Here is a 19,160-nt window from a genome sequence, read left to right on the forward strand (position 1 = left end):
GCAACTTTCAGCATGAATCTGTGAAATTGCCCAACCCCAGCAGATTGTGAACGTTACATAAATGGAAAATGATGGATTTTCAAGGACTAAGAATGTGAAAGGAAGAATAGTGCGTGTTGAAAGGCTGTTCAGTGATTATGTGTGGGTGCAAAACGTAGCTTGGACCACACGGCTATGATTTCATCCGTTTTGTGGATGTTCTCTCCACAGGGGCTGTAGGTGAGCCAATACTTCACATTGTCCACATGTTGGATTAAAGAAAGGTTTGAGTGAAACATTGTAGCACACAAGAAGCACATCACTCACATTACATTGATATGACTCACAGAGGAAAATAGATTGTGGATTTGTTCAGAGGACAACTGAGCTGAAACACACTTTTCACTCACATACACCCACACACATATCCAGACTAAAGAGTAAAACTTATTTTTTTAAATCCCGTTTTTTGCGTTTTCTGAAATGGATAAGAAGAATGTAGACGGCCAATTGTTGGATATAATTTCAATTATAAGGTCTAGGGTCTACTATATATTGGTAAGAGTAGCTTCTATGACGCCATAACATTATCACTGGGGAGTTTGATTAACCACGGTTCGGAGGATGGGAGCTGCATGCATGTTGCGATAGTTAACAGGCAGATGGATCCAGCAGCACCGCTGGACACACTGGACCAATGGCAGCAGAGTGTTCCACTTCCACGATGAAATTATGAAACCATCAGCCTGCTCCAATAGTTTATCTTGTGAGTAGCAGGCTAAATCACACTATACCCCCCCTCCCTTCCACATCCACAAACTCATTCAATTATGTTCCTGCCTATCAGTTTTGGTAGCAAACTTCGAATGCTTTCATTCTACAAGAGTTGGTTTTATTAAAATAAGGTTAGAGATTGTAAGAAAAGACAATCCCAAGATGTTGTGTAAAGGCTGTTAAAGGCTGCGTATGCTGATATTCACAAAAATTATTTTCAGCGAGACATAGTTAATACTTTGTTCCTTACAGATGTATTTTCCGTCGATTGACTTTTTGTTCTGAACTGTCTCATTGCATTAAGCATGAAACAAAATAATTCAAAATTATTGACTCAGGTCTGGCATCAGGTTCAGGTCTCAGATTTGGTGTCAGTAGGTGTTGATTCTTTAAATGGATAGTTCACAGAAATGCACTCATTATCTACTCACCAAGTTACCACGTGACAAGCGTCTGTAAGCTCCAACTTCATATTCGACGCAAAACTGTGTCATTGTTTCAAGTCTCTGATATCGTCCGCACACACCGGAAAACCGGGGTGCACATTCGCATCGCTACATCTGCTAGCATCGCTAGTTCCAGTAGTGGAATTTTAGGCTTAAAAATCAATGTAATAACGCTGTTTCGAGTCCAATATGAATGTCGCGGCTTGCGGACACTTGGATGACACAAAACGAGCAGTATGGAGGCATGTTGTGTGTTTTTTTTTCTGTTGTTTTATTACGTCTGAAGTAGGGGTCATTTTGGCTGCCACACTGTTTACCCCTGAGACTCCTAAAGTGTTTTGTTCAATCACTTCACCCACCCCTCCATCAGCATAGTGCTGACTGACTCAAGCGAGGAAACCACATCACATATGAAAGGAAGGTATAACAGTTGTTACCTTGTGCTGATATTCTGAGCCGCAGTTTACCCTCAAACCCTCCCTGAGGAGTGCTGGCTCTCTGGCTATCTTAAATGCAGTCATCTGTTGCTTTGATGCTCCGTCCGTCTTCCTGGCTGTATATTGCCCACTAATGTCCTGTGCTCTCATTATCCCCTCTGCTCTCTCAAAATGCTTCTGATCGGTTCACTAATCTGTCTTTCTGTCGGTCTGTGTGGGTACCCACATGCACCTCACATAACCACATAATCACCCATCCAGCTCTGTTTTCTCAAGGCATCAGGATTTATAATACACAAGTGAAATGTCAGTTGTAGTTGCACCATTAGAAGGGTAATGTGGTACCATCGTCAGAGAGACAGAGCAATAGCCTCACTCGATCCTCTATGAGGTAAATAAAGTCAGTACATTGCCACAGCTGTGGGTGAGAGCTCGAGCCTTGAGGCAGCCTTTGTGTTCAACCGTGTGTTGTTTGCTGTGTGACCTTGCTGCCCTCTGGCTCCATAAGGGACTGAGGCAAAAAAGCACAGGAAACACTTTCCTCAATACAATGCAATGTCCAAGATAGCTTTCAGGACAATGATAAGAAAATCCACTTCCAGAAAAACTTTGTTTAATAGGAGTGTGTAAGTGCATAGGTTGATTTGTGATGGTGAAGCTTTAGCAAACCACTTGGTGACAGGATATCAATAATAATTATAATAAAAGGTTATGCAAAAGCTCTGCTTTACTATATAGTTAGTCCTACATATACAGCTGATGAATTTGTTCGGAGACTCTTAAATCACTTCCTGATTTTAAGCCTAATGTATCCATGCCATTACATAACTCAAATAACCGAACCACGGTTGTCTGCCTCTGCCAACCAGTGCAGTTTATTTGTATATATTTCTCCATAATTTATTTCATATAAGGGTGATATAAAAGTCACTGTAGCCTTTACCTGTATTGTGACCTTGACCTTTGACCTCCATTCAACAAAATCGAATTAGTTCATTTTTTAGTTCAAGTGAAATTTTTTACCAAATTTGAAGACATGCCCTCAAGCTGATAATGATACCTCATCTTCGGTTGCTTCACTTCCAGTTGTAAATCGACCTGTGTCCTTTCGGTCACATACACTTGAACACTGAACAGCAGGGAACACACACAATTTACTTTTTTACTTTTTTCATCCCTCCTTACAGCTACGAAAATTAAGATGTCAAGCTGGTAGAAAATGAGGAGATTTGCCAATGGTTCTACAGGTTAAAATAAAAGCTGACTCAGTAAAGAGTCATGGCTCTATCTATGGACATCATTTTGATTAATATGGTTGGTGACAAAAAGACTCACAACATGTATTAAGACAATGTAAACTGCAGGATAAAGGCAATTGACACTGCACTGAAGTGGGTATTTGAGTGTTATATAAATATACATGCCAACTGGTATTAATGATTTGAACTTTATATTACCCCTCATCCCTCTTTAAATTATAAACTGTCTGCAAAGTGACACATTGATACTCAGTTTATCATGTGCAGCACAAGTATTACTCCGTTTCAACACTTCATCAAAGCTTCATGGAGCTTGTAACAAGAGAAACATTCAAACCCAAGATGATAAAAATCTTCAACTGGAAATCATCTTGATGTATTGTGCATTATTTTATACATGTCTCCCACATAATTCGACTTGATACATCTGGTATCTTTGCAAATTTTGAAAATGTTGCTAGAATGAAAAAAAAAGAAGCTTTTATAATCAAACTGGAAAAACAGAAGAGCCTTGAACACACATTTAGCCTCTAGTGGAAGTTGGAAGGTGAATTTTTGTATTTATTTCACATTTTGGTTTTGCAGTTTACATTCTAACTTTATTGTTAATCAGGATATTTTTTCATGACCACATATTTCCATTTGAAACATCCGAGCTGCAACTCTGATGAGCTCAAAAAAGATTTAGTGGGTTGGAAAAAATCTTTTATTTAGTGATGACATCTGATTGTGCTAAATGATAAAAAGGTGAAATTAAATGATGGGAAAATCTGTCAGAAAATAGCTATTTTTCTCACTTTGACAATAAACATTTCACCCCTATTCTTTCTTTATTTCTGTGCAGTTCATCTTTTTTTAATCCTTGTTCCTCCCTTTGAGCTCTTTTCCTTAACAGAGCTGTTCATGCCTGTGGTGCTACATTTCATTGGCAGCAATAATAATGAAAAATATATTTCATAATGATAATTACTTTCACAGATTTTCTCTGGTTAAGATTTCCCTTCGTTTTTTTCTGAGACATTAAGGCCGCCACATTTGTCCCTAGCAGGCATCCACCAAAATTACATCTGAACGGAGTCCGACACGGCCACGCTCTGTTCAAGGCTGGTCAAGGTAATTTGCTGGATAACACTGCCAGCTCCAGTGGTGTTGATTGGTTACTTTCATGTGAGGGATTTTGGTGCCCACAGACATTAAACCAAATGAGGGCAGTTCAGCCGTGTCATTTGAGAGATCTTTCTTTGACTGCTGCCTCTTTTTCAAGCCCTGAACGTTTCATTAAGTCATATTATGAGATCCTTGTGCGTGTGGGTATTCTTTATACCTAAGAGCAGAGCTGGGAGCAGTTCAGACCACTGGATTAAAAACACCAGAATATATTGAACTAAGTCCAGCAATCCCATCTGACCAATTTATTTAGACATGCTCATCGCTGCTCAAGGCTTTTCAGGAAATGTCATGAGCTTGTGTTGTGTGATAAGCTTACCTCCATAATGAACTCTCAGTCACACTGTTGAGGTTGAAGTCAAATAGTTTGGTCAGCATCAGAATCACCTGCAGAAAGAAAACAAGCATTGCAATCAATACAGAGGCCTATTGATCATATGTCTGGTGAGAAGGTTGAACAGTATCGTTGCTAAATTGACTGAATAGTCAGGAGACAAATGTTTGTTTGTGGTCATCGTAAGACAAAACACGATTTTGGTTGGTTTCTTGAAATCCTACATTTTGAGTGTCGGCTGATGAATTTTTGAATGATGTGTCAGCATGAAACTATAAGTCTGCATGGGTCCACGTGCTCCAGGTCTAATTGAATGGATCTGTGTTTAGCATCTCTTATTTTAACACAATTTCCGGGAAAATAACATCCATTTCCATCCAATGCTTGAACGCCCATAAGACCTGAGTTTAAGGGGATAAACATTTTAGGCACTTATTCCACAATCAGGTGCTATGAAACAAATGCTTAGGGGGATTCATTAAAGGAACTACAGTTAAATGATAAACTGTGGATCATTATCTATAAAACAGGGGAGCACTTTACTAAATGTTTATGGATCATTTGTTTTCACTTCAGTTAAGCCTGACATCTTTGTTTTTTGAAATTTGTTTATTTTTTATTTTGTGTTTATCCATGTCGGTAAAAAATGTGTTTCCTATTTGAAATGCACAAAACATGTGTACAAAGTTAAGTGAACTTTGTATCAGCTTTGCTTCCATCGTGTGCTAGCAGAATAAAAGTATATTTTCCATGTGCCATTTTTTTTTGTTATTTTTCTAATTATCCCATGGTAGAATAGAATAGAATGTAATGCCTTTATTTTTTATTGTACATTGCAAACAAAAATTTGCTATGCATCTCCTAAACGGAATGAAAGGGAAAGTGACGTTAATACCATTACACAGGATAATTAGCCTTGTCCATTGCTGAAGATCAGATATAATTCTAATACAAAACCATCTATGTCTATATAAAATGGAAGTTATACAAATTCCTAAAAGACTAAAAAAGAAGCCGAACAAGACAAACTTCAACTGACATAACTTGAGGTAACTTATCTGATTCCATACAGCTCCCTCCGGTGGTGCAAGAGGCTTTATACAAAAAATTAAATGGATCCAAACCCATGTGATTTGGGATGATCAGTTAGCCACTCCCCTCACATAAAACGCTTTATATAGTTTGTGTGCTGTGGTTGCAGATCAACAATTTAGCATCATGGTTTTCATTTTGCGATAACGATCACTGAATAACAGTTGTTATTGTATTAAAATGGAGATGCATCTCTGCCAGAATGAAACTCAGTTCATTCCAGCACCAGAGATCTATACACCCACACCACACTTGAACCTCTGAAGGCTCTAACAAGGTTTCTTCTTCTACGCTTATGAACATACACTGCATTGCTTAATGCATCCCCTCTAATTATTCCAGGCTCATTACTTAATCATATCAGATTCATTCTAAACACACCACTGTAAATATTCCACGTTCCGTTAACACCCTCAAGGTGCAAGGGATGAGGGAAAGTGGGTTAGCCAAAGTCTTTGGGGAAAAACAGAGGCAGAAACATCACATTTTGCTCCGAGCATAAAAGAAGTAACGCAGCACGGAAACTCACAATCTATTTACTTTGTGACTGGAGGTGTATTTGAAATGGATAAAATTCTGAATATTTTCTTGCCTCTTCTTTCTTCAGAGGGAATGCTGCAGTTTCATTTTAATATAGTCTCAACTGTTATAGTCTCACACTTAGTGCCCTTAGTTCTCCCGCTCATGAGTTGTGTTTCATTTTGATAATGCCGAGTGAAAATCCGCAGGGATATTTTGTGGTGCTTTGACAGTTACAGTATCTGATGACTCCTTTGCAACCCGGCAGCACAATGGTCAGGTGATATGGTGTGAGTGTGAAGAGGAGATGCTGCCAATGTAGAAATGTCTATTCACATAGTGTATTTCCTGTGATGGGCTGGCGCATCCTTATCTCTAACTTTGCTATCGGGAAAACGGCTATACTTACAAGCAAGGCAATACACACAGATATGTCCCAGTGCATGGAGTAAAATAAACAACCTCAGTTTAAACAATGTCGTGTCAAGCCAATATCCGACTGTTCCCCAATGACCCTGCTCCCACTGACACACCCAAAGTTATTGATGCAGCGGCCGAGCCACTGTATGACCTGTGTGACTTTGTGAAACGGTTCAACCCGCATGGGGTTCCTGTGAGTACAAGAAGAACAGATGCACCTCGGGTTGTGGAATCAAATTGTGAGGTTAGGGCTCCTGTGATCAGACTTATTAAGTATGCACTAACATCTGCAGGCCCCAGAACACTGGGAACGTGTGGTGCACTCAGCTGAGCTGTGGCTGGCAGGGTTTTGGGGTGATGTTGATGATGTGTTGCAGCTAAATAACCAGCAGCACAACAACTGGTAAAAAGGCATTGATTCAGGAAGTATCTGAGCGTTTTGAGCGTGGGGAGAGTTAGCCTGGGGAATGAATAACCTTAAATGTCCGGGCTACACCTTTGCATGCTAATGACAGACCAAGTCCATTTAGCTGCCCAGCTGGAGGCTGAATTCACTCTCGCACCACATAGCTTCTCTCTTTCTCCGTATTTCCTCACATTCTTTTTATCCCTCTGCTCATTTCCCTTCCCCGTCACATCTCAACACCATTTTCTGCTATGAGTCTACATGTGTGCACCTGAGTAGAGGCGACAGAGGGGTGAAGGTGAGGATAAAGGCACCATTAGGATTTTACCTTTCTGAATCCCTCTGTGGTTTGTATTTATTTCCTTAATCACAACCATTATTTATCATGACTAAGCTGAGCGCTGTATCATTGATTAAAAGCTTATAAAACATTAAAAAAAGATTAATACTAAAAAAGAATAGACAGTTAAACGATACATTTTTCACACAATGACATCTTCTAAATATCTTTGAATGTCTTGTCTTCAAATGCCTGCGCTGTAAATTCCTCTATCTGCTTTATCTCTCTGGTGATTGTAAAGCAAAGCAGCACAACCCTGAACACACCACCAACAGTGCTGGACTGACTCTAGCTATGCACTTAAACACTATTGCCGTAAGAGATCAGATAACATGCAGGGTGAGAAAGAGTAAGTGTGTCGTTTCTGACAGGAGAGAACCTCTGCAGCTACAAAACCACAAACCTGAAGAGACATCTTACAATGCACCACAACAACATTATCTATCAACACCTCAACAGGACATTTGTTGCTTGCAGATGGAGATTCAGTCCCACTGACAGTCACCAGCCTAGTGAGTGACATTTTGATCAAGACAGCTTTGTTTGCTTTGGTGCATTAAACATGTTCATGTTAAACACACAAACACACAACTTATCTACTATGACCATATCACGCTTATCCACGTAAAATATGACCAAGATGAGTAAATGTCCTCTAATTGCAACATTCCATGGATTATTCAGTGTAATGCAGAGCATAGAGTTAAGATCAATAATTACTTAAATGCTTGTTTACAATCTATACACTTACTGTCTAACACGACATACAAGACCTACACTGACAGACGCCATTCTGCCACTGTCCTGACGGAGCTGAACCTGATCACCATTAGAATAGGATTTAATAAAGGACTGTTGTTTACAATTCATTTCAAGATTGAAGGGGTTTCTGTTTTCTAGTCACTTTCTGACTAGAAAACGGGAGCAGTAGTGCATACACAACTCTTAAATGCCCCTCGTGCTTGTATGTATACAGTATGTTAGTGTGTATGCATGTGTGGGTGCACACACTGTGAGAGCTGGTGCTTTGGCTCCAGTAATGGAGAAAGTCCTTTAAAAGGCTGAGGTATAATCCGGGTGACTTGGCTTCATTAGTTGAAGGGCAGTGTGCGCTCAGGCCCTTCTGTCTGCCACATATGGAGCCTATGTGGGCAGTCATCAGTGAGTGGCACTGTCAGATGGGCTCCCACTGGAAAGTGCATATGCTCCATCACTGACCATGCCAATTAAACCGGCGGGCTTCTCCTACTGTAAATACTGTGGTGAAGCAAGGTTCCTCTCCACCAGGCCCAGCAGAGACGACCTCTGGACAGACACGCACTCATTTGTAACAGTTGGGAGATGTGCAGGGGAGCGTGAACGAGACAGGACAGAGCTGGTGGATTTGTGTTACACTTTGACAAGAGAGATGCAGTGATTCACATTAGACAACACCAGCGATACGGTCCATAACAGATTATACTGTACAGTGCAGGACAACACCCATTCAAATAGTGAGTCAAAATGTTAATTGTGTTTGTAATGCAGGGTGCATTAACTAAAAGAGATAGCACCAGAGATTTTCAGTGTGTGCATCAGACTGTGAGCAGAGGTCTGCAGACAGAGAGTGGATGAGCTGATGAAACAGCAGCTGCCACAGTGTCAGGAGACAGAGTCCTAAAGCACAACCAGGAACAGCAGCTTCAGGATCACCAGTCATCTCCGCTGCCCACTCAAGTCAAGGTAATGAGACAAACAAACAGGAGGAACATTGTTGTCCTGGGAGCAAGTAGCTTAATAGTTACCGCACTGTGGTTGTATGCCTCCGCCAACAACATAGCTACATCATTATTTTATGACTCATATACATCTAAAGTCACTGTGACCTTCACCTTTGACCACTGAAATGTATTCACATCTTCTTTGAGTCCAAGTGACAACTATCAAAAGTTGAAGAAATTCCCTAAGACGTCACATTCAAGAGGCCAAAACGTGTTGACCACCAAAACCATCAGTAAGTCAGCGAGTCCAAAGGGAACACGGGTGTCAAATGTGAAACAATTCCCATGAGGTGTTCCAGATATATTACATTCACAAGGAAAAACATTTGTTTTTAGGGGTCACACTGACCTTGACTTTTGACCTCCTTATCAGACCTTTGACCTCCAGGCACAATACTCTAATCAGTTCATCTTTAAGCCCAACTGAAGGTTTGGACCAATTTCAAAAATATTCCCTCAAGGTGTTCTTGAGATAATGCGTTCAAGAGGCACATAACCAGGAAGTTATGATAAACATAATATTGGGTGAGTAATGATGTATGTATTGATATGACATATTCAAACACCCACACAAATACTGTTTTAAAATGGTACAAATAATAATAAACATTATTTTTTCCTATAACTTCTTTTGAAATTTTTTCTTAATATGCTGTTCAATATTAGTTAAGCGTTAGAATGTTTAACATTACAACAACCATCATGAAGCTAGATCTTGCAACATGAGATGATTATAATAGAAGTTTTCTTTTCAGGTGCCAAAAGCTTTTTTCGACCTGTTTCTCTGGTAAAAATTAAATAAGTCGAGACAAGAATTCAGATCAGATATTTAGAAGAATTGATGACCAGAATATATTTTTTTTACTTCCTTCTCAGACTCTCACGTGTTATGACTTGTTACAAGAATAAAAAAAGAGTCTGTCTGGTGATATTAAGTCTGTGTGTGCTGTCCTCAGGACTTCTGTCCTTGTTTTCTCTTTCCTTTTCGATCTGAAATAATACCACCACAATCAAACTCATTGTTACAAGAGTAAAACCTACAGTTTCACTCACTTGAATCAGTTTCACAGCAGAACAGCTCAAAGAAAAACACAAAGATGTGTCTCAAGAGGTTGTTGTAGAAGGTTTCTAAATGCATTAAGCAAACAGTCAGTGTTATTAGTCTTGCAAAGGGAAGGATCCCGGTGAGGATCAAGAAGTGCCTCTGTGCAAAGCTTTAGTTTTTTTTTAAATATATCTGCATTATTTTTCTTCAATCAAAAGTATGCCTTTGCTGCCAGCAAATACTGTTATCTCCTGTACTGTTTGGTAATTGTCCTGGAAGGAGGAGAGAAAATATCATCATGGATCAAACTTCCCAAACGTGCATAGACAAACAACAATTATCATTCCCCGGGGGCACGAGAAGGCAGAATAAACAAATGAGAAATGCAGATTATTACCAAACATTTTGAAGCTCCCAAAACAGGGAAAAAGTGCTGGGTTCATGTTCTGCAGGGCATCATGAACTATTTGTTTTTCTCACATCTCATTTTTGTAATCACGTGAGACCAGAATTATCTAGGGGACATATCTTTTTGCTGTGTTTCATTACTGGAGAAAAAAAAGAGAGCGCGATCTGAGCACAGACGATGATGCATATTCAGAGTAAGAAAAGAAAAAAAAAGGAGCTGCTTGCCCAAGATATATTTAATAAAACTGTTTTGCAGTTCCCTGTTAATCAAGGAATTAATTCTGTAATGAAAAGTCAGAGGGGGAGACACAGTGCAATACACACATGTAATGATGTAAACAAGTTTTTCCTGCCAACATTTCCAAATACCTCACACTGTCAGGGAGCTCATGGAGGATCACTGAGCCAGCGACGCTCCTCTCTGTGGATTAGCCTGTCACATCTTCCTTTGGAAGATTCACCACTTGTGCCTATCACTAATACAAAAGTGAAACATAGCTGGGATGCTCGCTGTACAGCTACTTGTCACGTAGCTAAAAATACTATATCTTCATATGGATCGGAATAAATCAAGGTCTGTCAGGTGCATGGCCCCGGGAGGTTATATATGTCCTCGCAGAGCAATCTGGGCGGCTTATTAGTCAGCAGATAATCAGTCTTCTGTGGCCTCATTTGCATTGATTTGTTCGTTAGAATATGCAGGATTTGTATTTTGAATGCAACGTCAACTTAGAATGTGTCAATGATTAAAATCTAATTTCTCCCCTTTTTTTTTTTCAAGCGATAATGCAAAGCGTATTTTTAGATATATGATGTTTGCGTCAATGCTCTGGAGCTTGTGTGACTACCTGTTTCACTTCGGTTGTTTGCTCCGTGCAGACCTGTCACCTTTGTTGTGTTTTGTTCATTTGATGATGATGCAGTCTTAGGATTCAAAGGGAGCATTCTCCTTGATCTGAAGTCTTTTGCTGCTCTTAACTGGTTGTTAACCCACTTTGCTCCTCATAGATTTCCTTCCACAGTGTAATGGATGGATTTTATGTATGAAAATTGTTGCAATTAAGCAGCCGATCTTTCAAGTGTGGAGCTACTAATGCATTTCGAGACATGAAAAGCTCAGGGAAGAAGTTAAGAGGATACTTCCTGGTAATGAGCATTAAAAGTAGGCAGAGACATTATTAAATGTACTTGGTATCAAAGGGTTTTGGGGGTGTGACATGTTGTGTATCGTTCTTGTGTTTTGCTATGAATAATGTACTTCAGAAAAATATGTGTGGGGATGTAGATTCATATGTTTAAATATGTATTTGTTTGTGTAATTCCATGTGAAATGTGTTTCTGTGTATACGGGGCATACGTCCATTCTCACACATTAACTAAAACATACATGGATTCACCTATATTTTCACGTCTATGTAGATCTGTCAAAGCGTGTGTTTTGTGTGAGTGTGTTATTATATATGTACACACATATATGTGGCCACTCAAATACACACATGAGTGTGTCAGTGTGTGAAAGCCTCTGGTGCTGCAGTTGGCACGCCTGCATAAAAGCAAGTTTCTGGGATCCAGGGGAGGTGTTTTCCCTTTGCCCCTTTGAGTTTTCTCCAAATACTGCAGACATATATTACAGTTGCTTGTTGTCCTCCTTCCATTTTCTGTGTTAACTGACAAAACATGCATCGGCTTGCCTTTAGCTAATAAGAACAAATGATGTGTCTATATTTTCTACTATCCTCTCATACACTCACCTGGATTTCTGTTTCTGCAGTGAACAGATAAACGTATAAAAGTTGCTTCTCTTGTTTTGCTTTTACGACAGAGGAGCGGCTCAGGGTGTGTTTGCTCCCCTCAGTGATGGCTTCATGTGTCATTTGTATTTGGCCCCTTTTCATTATTAGGCTCCCTTAATGGCTGTTCTGTGTGGCACTGTGGTCCATGAGGAACATTTCATTTCCCTTTATTCATGTAATGCTCGGTGTCGAAAAAAAACCCAGGATGAACTTCTAACACATATATTGTTTTTACTAATATACACAATATCATTTTACTATAATTTATGCTCTATACTGTTAAATCCGTATACCTGAAAGTGACTGTACATTTTCATTAGAATGGATATATATGTATATAAGATTGAAAATATATGGATATGAAATAAAAAATATATGAAGGAAATGTGATTAACATGGCCTGTCATGTTGTGTTTTGGCCATGTTCTACATGTAAAGCGTAGCTTGTTAAAAACTTTCTAAAGTAGTGAGATACCTAGGAAGAATATATGTTTAGGTAATAAATCATTGTTTGGAACTTTGTCATAAGGGGGAGATAAAATTTGGCACAATTATTGAAAAGAAAATTCACGGACACGCGTCCTGCTGATAACAGACAGAACATCACTCCAAGTGCATAATACACTCGCTGCGCTGAATGTAAAGCTGAGCTAAAACCTTGCTTAACTTTAAAACTGGGTTACTCACCGAGGAATAGTCAATATTGTTTGAGAGAAATATCCGATTTTATTCGGATTATCTGAACAAGCAAACTGAATACATGAATTTGAATTAGATGTATCAGTTTTGATGATACCCTATCCATGTGGAGTAACAAACAATAACCAGGATATATGTGCCATCAACTTTTCTGAAGGTTTTGAGACCTGCCGAAGGCTCATCCACACCCTGCAGAAAAGATGCATTTGTCCCCCAAACTGTGTGATGAAGTAGAATCAGGGGGTTTAATGAAATTAAAGAGACAGTGCATGCTGTGGGGAGGCAGCTGGGACCTGGAAAATAATATATAAAAAAACATGCAGATCTCTGTCATGAAGTCTCCCCATGTAAATGCATTATGAAGTGAACAAGAGGAATCTTGCTGCCAATGCAGATTAATTATTCAAATTGCCATTGCCACTGGTTGTATAATTGTTTAATAGGCCTGTGAATGCATTTACAATAGCGTCATCCCCAGGCAATATGCTTTGGTAGCAGTGGGAAAAAAGAATTTGTCAACTTTCTTAAAAAATAATTACCCTGATTGATTTAGCCTCATTTCATCCAGTTCAGAAGCTCTGGGATCGGGTTAGCCCTCTTCCCCCCATCTGTTGCCTAAAGTGTTGCAAGATTAAAAGAAGACCCCTAAGGACCTATCCTGGAGAGCAAACCCATGGTGGTAAATAACAAGCTCTTATGTTTCCTCCTATCTCTCACTTTGTTCCTATTATTCTGAATTAAAGATTCCCCATCCTCATCATTTGCATTTGATTAAAGGTGATTAGACGAGAAGGAAAAAAAAGAAGCACGTCTTTGGAACGGTTCCCCTTACCTCAGCTACCATTGTATAAACACAGACAACAATAGAGAGCTGACACTGACCTGTTATCTGCCTTTTTCATTTTCTCTATCATCAAACACTGTGCACAATATACATGTTATTCAGTTGTGTAAAAAATCTGCATTAAGAGAGACTAAGTGAAAATATTGAGTTTGATAGATGATAAGACAAAAGACAAACAGCGGTTTCAGGAGGGAGACATGTCTGAAGGCGTTACACAGGAATGTACATTGTAATCACGCTGGTCATGACCTTGTCTCAACGCCAAAGTAATGAGATCATCAAGTACCGTCCCCCTGGGATCCGGGAAGCAGCCTTTTTTCCCCAGTTGTTCATACACAGATGTATGACTGCCAACAGCTGATCGGAGCATGATCGGATGATTTACTGTATGCTGCTCACAAAGTAATCTACAGGTCACCTAATGTGTCTGCTGCAGCTGTTGGTTTCAAGAGATTAGTCAGTTAACTGCTGTCTCTGAGCAACTTCACACAGCTAGAGCAGCCTCTCTCCTCATCCTTCTAGATCTATCTGCTGTGTTTGACATGGTGAACCACCAGATACTTATTTCGTCCCTTCAGGATCTGGGTGTCTCAGGCTCTGCTCTCTCCCTGCTCTCATCTTGCCTCAAAGACCGTACCTATCGGGTAACTTGTACTCTCACTACTGGGGTCCCTCAATGTTCCGTCCTGTGTCCTCTCCTTTTCTCTATATACACCAACTCTCTCTGCTCTGTCATTCACTCACATGGCTTTTCCCACCACAGCTACGCAGATGACACTCAACTAATCCTCTCTTTTCCCCAATGACTGACATCTCTCTGTCGATGTCTGCACACCACGTGAAAATCCACCTTGAGTAGACCGAACTACTTTTCCTTCCAGGGACAGGCTCTCCCCCCCATGATCTGACTATTACCTTTGAAAACAGTGCGGTTAGCACTGGTAGTCCCCACCCAGACTGCTAGGAACCTGAGTGTGACACTCAACGGTCAACTCTCCCTTACTGCCAACAGTGCTGTAACAACCAGATTGTGTTGATACATGCTGTACAACATCAGGAGAATACGTCCCCTTCTCACTCAGAAGGTTGCGCAGGTTCTGGTCCAGGCTCTGGTCATCTAACGCCTAGACTACTGTAACTCCCCCCTGGCTGGTCTGCCTACTAGTGCCATCCGACCTCTACAGCTCATCCACAATGCAGCAGCTCGACTGGTATTTAACCAACCTAAGATCACTCACACTACTCCGCTCCTCCACTCCTTTCACTGGTTACCAGTGGCTGCCCACATTCGCTTCAAGACACTTGTACTTGTGTACCGTGTGGTGAACGGATCGGGTTGTTGCTCACTGCAAGGGACACCGAGCCACTCAACAAAATCACGACTGTTTGCTGTCCTGGCTCCTAGATGGTGGAACAAGCTCCCTATTAACATTTGGACAGCAGAAAGTCTATACATCATCCGCCACAGACTAAAGACACATTTCTTTCAACTATACTTAAAAAATAAATAACACTTAATTAGCACTTACATGAAGAACTTTGTAGTTTGGCTTTTTTGATGCAAATACCCTCATGGTTGAAGGCCCTTATTGTGAGTCACTTTGGATAAAAGCGTCAGCTAAATGAAATGTAAATTAACTAAATCTAAGGAGCAGTAGGTTATTGAGTTAGTTTGTGTTATGTACTTATGTATGTCTGTGTTATGTGCTGCAGAGATCTCTGAAGTTACTTTGCTAATCAGCCACCTCCGGCTGTCCAATCTTGCAATACCACTTTGTATCACAAGAAGCGAAAGTGAGTCCCTTTGGCGTCTATGCTAAAGCAAGGAAATGGTATGTGCAGGCTGTAGTAATGTGATGCAGCCATTGTCCTCTCTTGGCCATATTCCCCCACAGCTTCATCAAGCTCAGCGACTGATGCGTCTGCAATAGCTGCTTTCCTTTTCTAATGTTCATTGACCTTTGGTGTTCGTCCTCTACTCTTAACACCATCAGTCTCTCTGACTGGACAGACTGGGTGAGAAATTGTCATCATCAGTCTAACAATAGGCCTTTTGCAAAGCACACATTTTGACGTCAAAGTAGGAGGATCATTAATGGTGGCTCTGTTCAGTTCATGTGATTGTGTGGCAGCGTGCAAAGACCCTGAAACTGAAGCACCTTAGTGCAATTCAGTCATAATTATTTCAATTTTACACAATATATTTTCCTACACTGACTTGGTAAATATCTGCTGTTGAAAATGACTGAAGAATGCGTCCTGTCAGTTTCATGATCAGACTACAAAGTAAACCTATGTGCAGAGTGTTAGCCCCCTATCCAAACAGGTCTGGCAACACGTCAACAACTGCCCTATGCTGAGTTATTCAAGGTAATGTTAGCTCAACGTATGAGTGAGGGTTAAAAATTGGATGTGATGCAACACCAGCATAACAATATAAGCTCTCTGGCATTTGACCCAGTGCATTTCCTCGTTTTTTGGGATTGGACAAACCAGCGTTATGGTATTATGCAGCACTCGATTTGTTTGGAGTATGAATTCAGCCAGCTCTTCCACTTGCTCTTAAATCGGAAAGTTAAGTAGGTAATCCTAGAGTCAGGAAGGTCAAATTCAAACCGGCTATACTCAGTTGGAGTTACTGTTGCATTTTATCTATCTCTTCATGTCACCAGCCCACATTGCAGTCACTCAAGGCTGGGATGTCGAGCCAGCCTTGGCCTGGGCTGAAGTGTGCCTTTGCAAGCTGAGGCAGAAGGTACAGGGCCCCCACAATAACAGGAAATAATCCAAGGGCAAATGAGAGCTCTTGGCAGGACTGCAAGTAAGATGAAAGTGAGTGAACCAGAGGAAAGGAGTAATTTCTCTCTTTAGGCATCATCTGAGTTAAGCGGCTTCTAACCACAGAATCAATTTACGGTGAATCCATTTGTAGCAGTCTGTGCCATTGATCAGAATGTGTGTCATTGCCTGCAGGTTAACATTCGAGGACATGAGTAAACATGATCAATGTTTATCTGGGGTCTGTCAGCATGCCGTAACTGACTAACATTTACCATCACTTCGATGGAGCTCAAAGGTTTCTCACACTGCTGCGATTACGTTGGTGCAGGATATAGTATATAGTATTTCCTTCATCTTAAAATTTAAAAAGTTAAAACGCATACGATATTAATCATATGAAATTGTATTTTTGATTACATGTTTTTGGTTATCAATTTTCAACCAGAGGAATTAGGTGAATGTCATTTCCATTTCCTAATGACTTACTACATTTGAAGTTTATATTTAAAAAGGAACAAATGAAAGATGATGCATAAACACATGATGTAGAAGACAAATGCTGATGCATACATGTATTAGAGTTAATTGAACATGGGTATAGACAATTTTAGTTAGTCTATTAATTGACGTGATTTAACAAAGACATGATGAAGACATGACAACAAGAGTCGATGAAAATGTGACACAAAATTAAAAAGATGTGTCAAAGAGGAGGTGAAGATCTGACAAAGATGGTACTAAGCCAAAGACTCCTCTGGCTCTGCTGCAAACATATGGACAAGATGCTCTTCTTCTGCTGCGTTTGAGACAGAGTAGCTCTACACAGGAGCTGATACATGTATAATTTTGAATGGAACTATGGGGCCGTTTGCTACTTGTCGTTTCCACCAGTAATAACATGTGTTGCCAGAACAACCAAAACCACGATATTAAAGATAATAATTTAACATTTTAATCACAAGGCTATTCTGCTCACTTTTTACACACATTATTTAAATGCAAATGATATACATTTTTAGCTTAGTGTTGTCGCAAATATTTTTAGCACAAGTTGATATATCATCAGTTTACCTAAGCGGTCGTTTTTCCATAGAAGAAAATAATTTGAAGTAGCAATTTATATTTAGTCATTTGGAAAAGTAACTTAGAAAAAACGAGTCAGACCATCTGGAGTGTGTCAGTAATCCTGAGTGTTTCAATGATTTTTGCAACAGTTTTTTTCCCTACTTGGAGAAAAGTTTAACTGTTCTGTCCTCGTATGAAACATTTTAAAGATAGTGTGGGTTTGCTTGGAAAAACTAGCAAGAGCAGACTACAATATGCAAGCAAAGAAAATAATTTAATTCGGACTGAATGAAACGATTCGCTAGCGTACGTGTTTAGTAGAGTTAACTTGTTTTCTTAATGGAGGATTTCATTTCTTAAGGAGGATTTCAACAAGTAAGATAAAACGTTTTTTTTCAGAAACAACCTATAAACCCTACATGCAACTTATTGGAGTTAATTGTGTATTTCTGTTCAGATTAGTTCTGACTAAGAAGAAGTTGATTGGAGTTTAATTTAAATTATGTAAATTGAGTTTGAAAGGTCGAACTAATGATATTGCAGCCACCCCTAATGCTGACCTTCTGGGTGTGTGTGGCTATTCTATCTTACATGGAGTCAACAAATATAATATATGGTCTGCGCAGAAACAAAGACATTCCTATCAAATAAATAACTGAAAAGAAATGAAATGTGTTGTGGTATGGGTGGAGGCCTGTTGGCTGTGAAGTGAGAGTGATTTATTGTCGATCTGCTTCTGCCAGGCGGCTTATAGTTTTTGATGGTATCCCTAACACCATCCAATTACTTACTGAGGTATCATTTGAGCCTGCACCAACGACTGGATGCCATTGGAAATTTCCAACTGGATCTGATCCAAGTTAATGCATAAATTAATAAGGGGCTTACAGGGAGGGGGGACGTGGAGTCTTTTGCAGAGCATAGGGCACAGAAGCAAACTCTAAATACAGCTCTGCCATAGGAAGCAATAAACAGCAGAGTTGGCTGGTAAAGTTTCCACTCTGTTATTTGCTAGTATATTTATTGCTTACTGAAACAACATGAGCTGTCATGTCTCCTCACCAGAGGAGAGAAGAGTGAACCAGTGGGTCTGTGTGGTCAGTTAAATGCATCAGAAAGCAACAGCATCATGTTTTTATCATTGATGACTTACTGACAAGTCTAAAGCCCATAAGAAAACACTGAGAGTTGACCTTGTAACAATCATCTAACTCAGAATATCAAAGTAGATGGATGAACTGATGAACTGTGAGTTTAGTGGAGCTGGATATTTTCCAAATGGGTCTGATTTAGACTCACCATATAATGACTCTAGATGAGACAATGTGCCTTTGCCTGACTAGTGTATTGGATCTGTAGGAGTAGAGCAGTCAGACTTGATGAAATGAAACTTAGCTGGACTACGATCAAGTCAAAAAGAGAATTTGTGAAAAGGTCATCGTCTAATTTGTCAAATCGTCACAAGCAGACGGATTTGTAAGCCTCAAAAATCCCCACTAAATCAGCAAATTTCACATTGTTCTCTGTGGTTGGAGAAATATGAATGGAGAGGCTTTATTGTACTTCAGGTTCTGTGTATATAGTAAAATGTA

The 19,160-nt window shown here is 39.8% G+C and overlaps 1 protein-coding gene across 1 annotated transcript in view; it reads right to left on the bottom strand.

Moving 5' to 3' along the window:
• LOC128437194 (VPS10 domain-containing receptor SorCS1) overlaps positions 1-19,160 on the bottom strand; it is a 161,623-nt gene that overhangs the window by 78,912 nt on the left and 63,551 nt on the right. The window contains exon 2 of the mRNA XM_053419249.1: positions 4,382-4,449. Within this exon, the coding sequence (XP_053275224.1) occupies positions 4,382-4,449 (68 nt within the window). The remainder of the gene's footprint in view (positions 1-4,381; positions 4,450-19,160) is intronic.

Source organism: Pleuronectes platessa, chromosome 3 (assembly GCF_947347685.1).
Source record: "Pleuronectes platessa chromosome 3, fPlePla1.1, whole genome shotgun sequence".
Classification (NCBI taxonomy): Eukaryota; Metazoa; Chordata; class Actinopteri; order Pleuronectiformes; family Pleuronectidae; genus Pleuronectes; species Pleuronectes platessa.